Source organism: Centruroides sculpturatus, unplaced genomic scaffold, assembly GCF_000671375.1.
Source record: "Centruroides sculpturatus isolate CEXI.00-Female unplaced genomic scaffold, Cexi_2.0 scaffold122, whole genome shotgun sequence".
Classification (NCBI taxonomy): Eukaryota; Metazoa; Arthropoda; class Arachnida; order Scorpiones; family Buthidae; genus Centruroides; species Centruroides sculpturatus.
Genome location: NW_019384345.1, coordinates 504,789 through 517,804, shown reverse-complemented (window position 1 = coordinate 517,804; position 13,016 = coordinate 504,789). Strand labels below are relative to the sequence as shown.

The following is a 13,016-nucleotide window of genomic DNA, read 5'->3' as shown; positions in this document are numbered from 1 at the left end:
CTGATTTAGAACCGGCATGCACTGCAAATTATTCTTCACATTGCAAAATGACATACGCATGCGTCAGGAACATCTGTTCGAATAAACCTCACCTGCGTCCGGGTCAGCCATTTTAAAAAGGTGGCAACACTAGCACGGAATTTTTCATTACTTATTCTGTGACGAAACTGAATTTTAGTTTTTTAAATTGAGATACCTAAATAAGGGGACGGCGAAATTTTCCTTTGCCCCGGGCGGCTGACACCCACGCTACGCCACTGATGTGAATTTATATTGAAATAGCATTTTACAGAATCAAGTGTGGAAAACAACATCTCCCATGTAGTGTCCGTTATCAGTGATGCATTTCTGGAGACGAATCTGGCGACTTCCACGCGAATAGCTTCCTTCAGTTTTTGCAAATAATGGGCTTATGCTCATATACACGTGCCTTGAGGTTTCCCCACAAGACAATCGCACATGGATAGGTCGGGCGAATGAGAAGACCAATGAATGTCACCGAACCTGAAAATGGGGCGATCAGGAAAGAAACGACGAATAACGTCAATTGATGTTCTAACTGCGTGGGTCATCACCCCATCCTGTTGAAACCACACACGTCTGATGGGAATACGTTTCCATCGTACGCAAGGATGCGGAAACGTATTCCTATCAAATGTGTACGACTGAGCAATCCCCCTTTGCGTACAACTTTTTCCTCAGTCGTACGCAAACACACGGTGTTCTATCGTCCACGGCTCCATGGCTTCTACTGAAAACACAATGCTAAGACCTCACTACTTTCACGCTACCTGCCACACATCTGTCACTCCACCTGATGGTGAATTCTAATTATTTCAAAAACCTCTGTCTTTTCTGCCCCACCCTTTATTTATCACTTGTACCATTTTTCATTGAATTCTACTAAAAATTCTAAACTTGGCACTCGTCATAATATCTAAAATATTATAAATTGTAAAAGTAAAATTAAGAATTTTACTTACTGACGAAAAATTTAATAAAATAACGAAGTGGCTCTTCTGTAGTTGCAAGGAGGATTAGTGTCTTTCGGATTCCAGAAAAGAAAAATTTTCACTTTGATTAATTCAAGCTTTCCATCTCCAGTTACATACAAATTATATTAATGACGAATTTTATTAATGTTTCCAGAAAAAAAACTAAAAGTAAATTATATGAACTGAATATATTCAGCGTAATAATGAAATTTTCCAGGTTCTTAAAGACCCATTCTTATATTGAAACATATTTATAAGTTTGGCTATAAAAATGTTTATATATTTAAATATAAAATTAAAAAATACTTATTAAAAAATTTTGAATTTAATACATTAAATTTAAATTCCTTATAAAAAATATAACTGTGCTATTTCTTCATTAAACCAAATTGTAATTTATTCATTAATATTTATTTAGTTTAGTTTCTTGACACCAGATGAAGCTGTAATCAGCAATATTAGAAAAAGACAACTTTAGTTTCGATTTTATATTATTTTATTATTCGCAGTTTTATTATGTAATAACCAATAAAATGATTATTAAATAATTAATTATTACAAATAATATTTTTATTAATAGAGATTATAAAATAACATTGATGAAACTAAACATTAAATCCTTGTCATTCGATAACATGCCGAACCTATCACATCACAACTTAAAATTCTTATAAATAATATTTTCCTTGATAATTTAATTGTAATCTTAACATTCTAAATATATAAAAACATTTTAATATAATTTTTTCTGTTTTTATTATTTAATATTCCGAATTTTAATTTAATAAATTATCCTTTATGGCATAGAATCTTTTGTATATCTATTTGTAACCCACACATAACGGATCTATAAAAAAGTCAATATGGTAGGTTATTTATCTGGCTTTCAATATAATTTATGAATCATTCTTTCAATAAATCTTAATTTAGAAGAGATATATATAAAGATTTTTCTTCAAAATATTTACCTAACACAGTTATTTAAAGGTTGAAACTGTGTTTATAAATAATAAGAAAGTAATAAAATTATTATACTTTATGTAATTTATAGGAGAAAATTCTTTTTAATTTAATATTTCATATAGTTATTATCTGTTTGGATATAAATACAATTAATTTTTTTTCATTTAAAGTAATATATAAAAAACCAAGACGTCAGTTGAAAATCATGTGGCAGTGTTTTCTAGTTAGGATAGTTCGGGATCGTGGCAGTTTCCACAATATATTAATTAAATTATATCTATCAAATTTAAATTTTATTATTATTATTAACTTAAAACTTACTTTAAAAAATTCCATGTGAATTTATTAAATCTAATGTTAATATAAATAGATCTACAACTTTTTTCAATGCATGCTTTAATTGATTTGCTAATTAATTTATTATTTTAATCATCTAATGGTGATTTGGATTTTCAAAACAACATGAAAAAAATTAATTTATTAATAAATTTTAGGCTTTCATTAACGAAAAATTAATTTTTTAAATATTTTTCAAGTAAATTAAGCTTATTTAATTTATTAATTTTGACATTTTTTTTTTAATTTTAGACTATATGTAAGCGTAAATCTATTTTATATATTAATTAAATTATAAATTTTAATGTAGAAATGATAGAATAAATCCGCAAAATATTATGTTTTTTGCATTGTTTGAAAATTTTTAAAAATTTTGAGAAAGTTTTATTTTAGAAATTTTTGATGTGAATGTGTTTTGAAAATCGGAAAAATTGTAAAAAACTTTTTATTTATCTTTCCAACATTTCAAAAGTTGTGTAAAGTTCTAACTTTAAAATAATTCAAAAATGATAGCAAACCTCCTTCTTATAACGTAATAAGAGTAATATTTTACCTTGCAAACGATTGTTCCAATTTTAAAATTATAATTAAAAACAAGAATAAAATTTCTATAACTTTAAAATGTTTAAATTAAGCGTATTTTATAGTTCAGTTAAGTATAATAATTTACTCAAAGTAAAAGTGAAAGGAGAATATCTATTACATCATAAAAAACTTAATTAAAATATTTTTAAGTTAAAATTATTTCTGTATTATTTCATATTAAATTTACAACTATTCTAAAATTTTAGATAATAATATTAAAAGGAAATACAGCTAATACTTATAAGAATGAGAAATTTTTTTATCTCATATAAAGCAATTATTTTTATAAGTCTTTTCGCTCATTAACGTGTTCAACACACGAACATACAGACTTGAGTCTGTAAACATTTTTGATTTTTAAAGGGGTTTATAAATCTCAGTGATGTGGGAAACGTTGCGTTAGTATTTATTTGAACTTTTCACATAACAATTATTATATAGAATAGCGATTCTCAAGAAGAGTGTCATGAACTCATCGATATGGTACATTTCAAAAATTAATTGAAAAATGTTAATTGTTTTACTTTTTAATATTATTTGTATATTTTTTATATTAACTAATGCAACCTTTATCGTGGTACTTCGTTTATATATATCATCATCTTTGATGCCACATTGACTCAATGTGCAACCAAAATAAATATGCCAAGATCAAGAAGGTTGAAAACAACTTATAAGAATCTATAGGACCTTATAGACAATATTTTTTCTAATATTATATATAGAAATATTTGTTATGTAGCTAATAATTTTACATCTGATATAAAAAAACTTCCGTGAAACAAAGGTTAGTCATTTTTCAGACATTTTTTGTATGTATACAGTAATTCCTATGGCATAATAACGCACTTCCTTATTCTTGTAATATTATACTTTATTCTTAGATAAATGCATTTTTTGCATTGTTATGAAGTTTATTTTTAATAAAATTTTCGGCGTTGTTTATATAAATTTAATATTTAAAATCCAATCTTAAATCTTAAATAATTTTTTACATTAAACTGAAATTTACTTAATATTCAAAATAGATAATTAATTAAATACGAAATTTAATTTTTTAAGTATTCGAAATATATTTAATTTATTACAGAAAAAATATGTCATATTAATAAATTAAATATAATATGTTTAATTTATGTCAGATTACGTAATTAATTTAGAAGTATACAGTCATTGGAAACAATGTGAAAGTGCAGATTATAATGATAATAGGTCCTGTATTCTACTTAAAAACTATTCAGAATTTATTGTAGTATTTGTTAAAACGATAATATATTTTTTTCTCACTTAAAAAACTTTTAGGCCTATATTTATCAACATTTAAAAATGGTTTACTCTTTTAAATTAGCTTTGTGTTGTTAATTATTGGAATGTACTGTACAATTTTTCTTTTTTGTAAACGTTTACCTTTGAAAATTAACAGTTTTTTCTCATTTAAAATTACAACAAGTATTACATCATAAGCATTATTTTTTATGTTTAAGTTATACAGAAGACTTAATTTGAATGCCATGCAATACATTGACATAATTTTACATTGATTTCTACAAATGACTAGACTATACAAAATACAATTTTAATAAATATTGTTTATAATCATTCAAATAAATAACAATATAACAAATATAAATTAATTTAAAATTAATATACTTTTAATAGTTTACAATGTTCATAAAATTGTTTTAACGTAAAAAATATCATATAGACTATATATAAATAAACACGTAGATTAGCGTTGGTTTTTATTTATTAATTTATTTATTTTCTTCTAAAATCACCGAATAAATTTATTTTTCATAAATTAAAAGCAAAAGTTATTAATTTTTTTACGATCGATTTTGCTATGTTAATTTAATATATTGCTTAATAGACCTGTACTGTGTATTTATAAACTTTTATAATAACCTGATTAATGCGCTTAAATTTTTAATATAAAAGATTTAATGAAAAAAAATTAAAAATGTATAACATGTAAAAATGGAAGAATTGCGAGTTTAGATCATAATATTTTAGTCTTATATTACATTTTATATATGTTTTTAATTAATTTAGATAAAATATTAACTTTTGCATTTATACATTAATTTTTTGTTTAAATTTAGTTTTTTAATAATTTATTGGGTCTATAAAATAGAGCAAGTTAACGCAATTTTTTCTAGAATCTAGGAAAGTAAAATTTAATACTTTCTGATTTAACACAGTAATAATTTATTAACTATTTAAGCATTTTTTTGAGTCACTCTATTGTATAGACCCATATTATTGTAAATGTTAAATCCAATTAAGACCCGTGAATTTTTTAAAGATAAACCGTAGAATTATAGGCTACACATCTGAACCATTAATTGGTCTTAGTTTGGGCTAAATTGTATTCATAAATAAAATGAATTTAAAAAAGCGCATTAAATGAACACCGTTTTCAGATTTGACGAAGTTCATTTCAAGCTATTTTTAAAATGTACAGATTTTAAGAATGATTAACGTTACAGATTGCACTCAACATACAATTAAAAAATGAGAAATAAGGGATCTTGTTTCATCCCTCACCGTTCATGAATACTGTAGACTTCAATTATGAATAACGGGCTCTCTTAAAGATGATTACCGGAGTAACTCATGATGTATTAAATTGTTTATGAAATTAATTCCATCAACTCAGAGCCTGCAGACTAATTGAGAATCTGAAGAATGATTTGGGTCATCAATCCAAACGTTCCATGTGGTACATGTCTCCCAGAATCCTTTCTATTGGTATGTCTCCGATCGTGTCCTTAAAAAACAGCCTCTCTACGGAGCTACTGCTTATGGCACGCAAACAGGGTATTAACAGAAGAAGACGACCGAAACGAGTGGGCTGTCTGGGATACTTGTGACGAACGTAGTCTCCCAAAATGCACTGTGCCTGATCTTGTAACATTTCTACCGGATGAATATCGCAAAGGCTCATCGTCTCTGATAATAACAAAATAATTAACACTTTAAATTCAAAATTAAATATATAAACTGCGTTTAAATTGTTTAACGCCATACCTGGTTTAAATAGCACAATAGCTTTTAAGCAACTGCATTCTGTTCCATCAGGTGACAGTTGACGGAATCTTCTCATTATCTCTTGAATATAATGAAAATCGATAATGTAAGACGTATCTTCCGTTTTTTGTTCTGCGGGAGGACGAGACACCGGTAATGTAGAACGGGGTAATGTAGCCAAAAGATCTAAAGTTACGGACCACTGCGCCATATTGAGAAGAAATAAGTCTTTCCAAGATTCTTCTAAGAGGATTACCTTTTTAAAAAATAGAATAATAATTTAATAAGAACATTATTAATAATAATAGACATTGCGTAGACTAAATGAAATAGCTAAAAAACCAATTAAGTCAAAATGCTGTAGAGTACTTTAAAAAAATAAAAATAAAAAATATGGGTAAGAAAATGCGAAATAAATCTGTAATCAAGTGTTGGCGTATCGTGACCATCCATTTATTAGATCAAGCAAATGAGTAATAAATTACTTGAGCAAGGTAGACAGATAATCTTGCCAGAGTCTGGGAAAATAGCAGCAGTCAGTCAAGTTTAGTTACTTGTCTACTTAACACCTCTAGATCGGTAACTCTATGCCATTCTGGCCAATAGGACTGAGATGCCGGATTGCCTGCGGCCAATCGTCTCTTTCTGTGTCGAGTGAATCAGTGCAGGGCTTCGCCAGTCAATCGATAGAGCGGCGAATGACTGGCAGGTTATAGGTTAACTATACGCCTCTACACCATGTGATCGCAGAATCGTCACATGTTTGGTCACACGGAACTGAATGGGAGTAATTTGTCAGATGATCATATGTGGAAAATATTACTGAGTTTTTTTAAACGTTTTCTATAGATGAATGATTTTCCTATGCATATGCCACCACTATAAGGCTTCCGAAATGATAAACGTCCTGTGGTTTGTTAAGGTAAATTTTCAAAATGTAGAAATATAAAACAAAAAGAATTATTGTATTTGAATTTATGATTAGAGAAAGCAACTAAAAATAACTTAACTTTAAAATAGAAATTGTAACAAAAACGAATTTCCTTTATTAATAGAATTAATACAAATTACAGAATTTCTTTCGCCAAATTTATTATTCTAAATTAAAATAAAAGGGTCAATTCTGAATTATGCTGAAAATTTTATAATCGTAATCAGTATAACAATTAAACTGGATTATAAATTAAAACTTGCTAAATCTAATATTTTCGGTTAGAATCCGCTTCTAAAAGCTAAATTCTGTAAAAAATAAAAACTGTTTCTAAATGTCTACGATGTAAAAGAAATCGGTAGCCGAGTAAAATCATTTTTCAAAGTACTTCTGTAAAATACTAGAAAGCAGCCTGTAACGTTCATTTCCATATATTTTTGATGTAAATGTTTAATAAGCTGGAAACTGTATTTCTAGCGGATTTTTTCTTAGATTAGAATAGTTCTATAAATATTTCATAAGTTAAATTCAAAACATTGGACCTATTTCCTTATAAGAATTGGTGAAGCATTTGACGTGAAACGGAGAAACTTAGAATTGTAAGAGGGAGAAAGAAAAAATGTTAACGTTTGCTATGATGAATTACATAAATGGAAAACTATTCTCTGCTTGAAAATATAAGATTAAAATTAACGAACCTTGAATTTAAGAATCATCTATTTAATATCGTTTATTTAGAAAAATGAGGTTATTGCTAATATTGCATTGGCAGACTTAAGGCAAATGTAAATCTCATTTATTTACATTCGAAAATCAGAAAATATATTCAATTATGCTTACGAAAATATTGGATTTGTTTAATATAAAATATTATAAACTTGACATATGCATGTATTTGCTTTGATGTATAAAATTACAAACAAAGTCAGTCTACAATGTTTATTCTAATTCAAAAATTTTCAGTTGAAATTTATAATAATTAATCGGAGCTTTACGAACAATCAAAAATTTTTGGTAATTTCAAAAATTATTAATAGCGATTTCCTTCCCCTTTTCTTATAATTTCAGATTGAGATATTTATTTCCTTTCTTGCTGAAAGTTAAAATCTTTATAGTCTATAATAAATTTTGTGATAAACAAGTCGTTTAAAAAAATAAATAAAAATAATTAATAGTCTAAAACCAATGGATAATTTTATTATTTTTAATTTTTAAAAATCCATTTATGTAGTTTATTAGTTTAGAATAATCTATAATGATGACAAATAAAACAAATGAATATCAAAATGATTCCCTGTTTAAACTTACTTGGTCACTCTTAGATAACGTCTGAAATGTAGGCAAACATTTCACCCAACGAATCACCATGAAGAGGAGCCGAGCTGTAACTTCTTGCACCGTTTCTCTAGGGGCACCCAATGCCATATTATGTAGAGGTGATCCCGTATATATAGATCTTATCACACCCGCATTTTGTCCTCCATCTCCACTGGTAGCCGGACAAGCAGTTGCAATTAAATTTGGAGGACAAATAAGCGTATGAGGAGGAGGAGGTAAAGCTGGAAGATGCGATAAATGATCAACGATCTTAGAACCCGATACACCTATTCCCAATCCACCGATGACCCCGAGACCTTGTCCTAATCGAACACTGTTCCAAATAAGTTCTTGGGATTTTTCTGCGTTTAGGAGCATCTGCAAAAGACCCGCTGAAGAAGCACCCATAAATGCTGCGGCCGCACCCTGTTGCATTTCCTTGGATTGAGCGAACATGGAACTATCAGATGCGGCTCCTGCCGCTGCTGCAGCGGCAACGGCAGCGGCAGTTGCTAAACTCGTAGGTACTTTACTCATGTCGAAATGAAATTTGGAAGTGTATGTGGCTGTTACGTTTTTTTGCAGGTCGCTAGGATCTTTAAATTTTGGTTTTCTTGGTCCTCTTTCGTGTTGAACAGCTGAAACGATAGAATTATGAGTGAATAGCGTGACAATTATGCTTAAAACGTGATTCTCTACTAAAACTCTTACGAACGAAAAAGTAAATTAAAAAAAGATAAGCAGTTATTAGTTAACATGCTTTTTAAAAGATATCTAAACATGGCACAGAACGCAAAATTCTCTTTAAAAATCAAATGGATCTACTTTCATTATGCATAGAAATTCAATATTAAAGCAAAAATAACGTTATAAACTGATTTATTATNATATTTTAGATTTCGGCTTAAATAATGAAAGTATTTAAGTACTGAGAAATTCCTCCTGATTTTAACGAGATTTTTACGAAGTCAAAATTATTTCCTTCATTTGTATTGACTTTATTTCTTTTCATGGAATTTCTAAGCTAAAATTTATACATTTTATGCTAAATCTGTGTATTAGATTACAGAAATTTCAACACTTTATCCAACAAAACATTGAATTTAAAAGAAAACTGTTTTCTGGAACAATTATTTTAAAAAATTATTATTTATATAAGGGAAACATCAAACTTTTTACGTGAGCAACAGATAAAAAAAATTCAATAAATCTTTTTTAGAATAAAGAAACTAATACAATGTTTAATAATTATAAATGTTAATATTTTAAAAAATTTTATTGATATAAACTGATATATATTAAGTTTATTCTATAGAAAGTTATAATAAAAGATTCAAAAGATGGCAAAGAAATTTAATAAATGGAAAAATATGATTAAAAGTGCATACAGCAAATAAATTCAATAAGTTTACAGAATATTTGACTAAAGGTGACGAAATCCTCAAAAATCTATATAATCTTAGAATGTTAGGTTAGAAAGTATGAATTGGAAAAGGAGGGACGGGCCAACCAGCAAACTTTTACTTGTAGGCCTATCCCCGAAAAGTTGACAAATAGCCGTTGTCACGACTTTTGATGGATGACGCCCAGAGAACGTTTTTGGGGGAGGAAATAGGGAGGGTTGAAAGTTTTCGTCTCCCGATAAAGTTTGATGCATAATGGATGACTAGTACAAACAGAGACGTTGCATTAAAACGGGCTTCCGGACACAATCATGATGCCGAAGCTATGTACTACCTCCGCCAATTCTTGCATTCATTTGCTTATCGAATTTTAAATTTTGTTTAAGTTAATATGGTCTAGCTTTTAAATTAAATAGATTTTTCAATAATCTGAAATTCATTTCATTCGTTTAATTCGCTATATGCAATTTTGGTTGTAGGATTTAATTAAAGAAAGCGTATCTATTTGGACTGTGATATCTTTTAAGCGTTGTTATTTAATCGCTTACAGATTTCAGTTTGTACAATTTATGATTGAAATTAAATGAATATTTTCTTTTATACTGTCTGAATTCAATGTTTTGATCAGATTTTTTTAATTCGTGTTTTTATGTATAAAATAAAATTGGATTTGGGAAAAAAATAACAATAATTTTTTTAATAAAGTAATTATTATTATGCTGATAATATAACTACATTTTACACAGGCCTGTGTATCTTTGAATATTAAATATATACTTTATATGACTTTATATGAAAATAAATTTAAATAGAAATTAAAGATATTGTAATATATTTTAAATTAATAAAAGTACTGTACGTCAAATTTAAACCAATTCAAATAATGTTTTTTTTTTTCCTTTTAAAAATTTTAATTTCTCATTTATTTTATACTTTTCAGCTTTAGTAGAACGTTTACATATTAAATGTTTTGAAGTGCATAAAAGAAAATTTAATTATGGCTCAAGCTATAGAATAGAAATTTTATTATTCTTATCGTTATTTTCAATAATATTTTTAATTATTATAGAATTATACAATATGGATTTTCTCTAGATCCTGTAGGTTTCATCTAAATCAGACATCACTAAAATAAACAAAAGCGATTTATTTTAGCTTTTTCTGTGTCCAAATCAATACAGAATTGTAAGCAATAAGGTTATTTAAAAATTGGCAAGTACAATACTGTATATCCTAATAAAAGATAAGTTAGGTCATTTAATTTAAGTCAATTCTGCGATTTAGGCTAATTCATTAGTTAATTATAATACCTAATGGAGCAAGATTTAGGCCTACCTCAGTCTTAACTCATCGAATCATCAAATTACCTAATTTTGAATTTATTCCCTTTATTTTCCTTATATAGAATATTATGATTAATTAACAAATTGTTATAATTTTGCTATAAGATAGAGCAAATAATTTCAATTGATTTCATTGTAATGGCCTATCAAAGTAGCTCTGCCGACATCTTCGTTAAAGAGATGATTTTTCGTTTTATGTTCTCTTAATTCTTGGAGGAGTTTTCCTACGAGGAGATTGAGTGATTCAGGGGTAGTCTAACGTGCAGTTCCACCCGCGAATTAGTCCTCCTAAAAGCTAGAATTTATCAAATGTAAGTGTACTTCACATTGATCAGAGACAGGGTGTAGAAATTAGGATAAGAGATCCCTCTATTATTGAGAACAATAGTCATGGGAAGGGGAACCTCTCTCGATTACCAACAGATGCCAATTCCGCGATGAAGCAGACAGATGATCAACTTATCATAATGTTACAGAGATTAAGATGATTGTATATCAGCATTTATATTTAAATCTTCAAATTATACTTCTCAAAATGATGACCACGATGTTAATAATAATAATATTATTAATTAATTAAATCCATATTCAGATTAAATTGTTAAAGATTTCAAAAGAAAATATTCTAAAAGTGTCGATCCATTTTAAAAATGGAGTTACTTCAATTTAAGCGACCGCTAAGTAAACTTACTTTAAAAACAAGCAAATTCGAATGCACAGAACGTGTTTATCCCGCTTTCAAAGTGGAATACTTATGTTGATCATTCTTCTATATTATGAACAGGGGGCCAGTATTAGAGCGATGGGAATCCAGAGGGTGGTAAGCATCGATTTCTTTGTCGCCTTTCGTGTCTCCTTACAGAAAAACATTCGTTTGCGTGTAACCAACCGACCAGATGACGTCAACGGACCGTTTTAAGTCCATTTGACTACAGGGTTCGACAAATCTATTGTTCTGATCCACTAAAAATTACCGTTCGAGCAAAGAAGCTCGGAAAACAAAGGGATACGGACGGCAAAACACTTTTGGAATTACGGATTATTTCACTAAAATGTGATTATTTTGTATAAAAAATTAAAAAATAAATAAAAACCTCTACTTAATTTTAAAGCTCTAAAAGAAAAAGATTGCTTTATTCGTTAAAAATTAAACTTCATATATTTTTTCTAAAAATAATGCAGCTCAAACTACATTTTAAATTTTATTTTCATTTTTTTTCTCTTAATTTTCTCTTTATAAAGCTTTTATTTATTCGTATTAAAAAAAGAGCTAAATTTAATCGAAATCGCATAAGACCAAGTAATAATATTTTAACCTATAATATCAGCACATGGGAATAATTTAAAGATTACAACGAATGCGATAAATTGTAAACAAAGTTAAAGCATAAATTTATTCAAAATTCAAATAAATATAACCTGTAATAATATATAGTTTTATAACCAAATAATGTAAAAGCACAGTCATTATGTATCAGTTAAAGCGGATTTAATTTCGGTTATGAACTTATCCAAATTTGCGATAATTCATTATTGAATAAACAATCTCTCGTTTATACAATGTGCAGTTTTCAAAGGTCTGTAAATACCGTTCATCTTTACTCATATTCTATTTATAATAATCCCTAAATTAAACACCTTCAAAATATTAACTGGAATTAGGATAACATACGGTTAGTCACTGCTTTAAAACAAGGTTCGTGATGATTGTGTTGTAACTACTTTGTCTCTGGGCGATCTGCCCTAATCACTCCTTTGAAGTGCTTTACTTCTATCTCGTAGAGTTATCAAACATTGATCACGTGATCTCTTTCGAAAGGTGAGTACGTGACATTCGGTGACAAACAAGACTCCAGAAAGATGCCAGAATGTGCAAGAGAATTGGATTAATCAGTGACAGGGTCCAGCTTATAGACTGTCACTGCTGCCTTTTATCTATGTCAATAGTGACTACTGAGTGCTACTTAAACGGATCGTATGTCCGATCTCATCGGAAATCTTTAGCAAAGGTCGTCCTCCTACATTCCGCTAGATCTTGCCTTTAGGCTTTCTACTTAGCTTTCCGACAATATTATGGAGAGAGATGATTTGTTACAATTACATTCTTAGTCTT

General features: G+C 28.3%; 1 protein-coding gene across 1 annotated transcript in view; it reads right to left on the bottom strand.

Moving 5' to 3' along the window:
* Positions 1–4,955: 4,955 nt before the first annotated feature.
* Positions 4,956–13,016, bottom strand: part of LOC111635427 (nuclear receptor subfamily 2 group E member 1-like) — a 36,553-nt gene continuing 28,492 nt past the window's right edge. The window contains exons 5-7 of the mRNA XM_023380390.1: positions 8,149–8,795; positions 5,910–6,165; positions 4,956–5,831 (exon numbers count right to left, since the gene is read on the bottom strand). Of these exons, the coding sequence (XP_023236158.1) occupies positions 5,581–5,831; positions 5,910–6,165; positions 8,149–8,795 (1,154 nt within the window). The 3' untranslated portion in view covers positions 4,956–5,580. The remainder of the gene's footprint in view (positions 5,832–5,909; positions 6,166–8,148; positions 8,796–13,016) is intronic.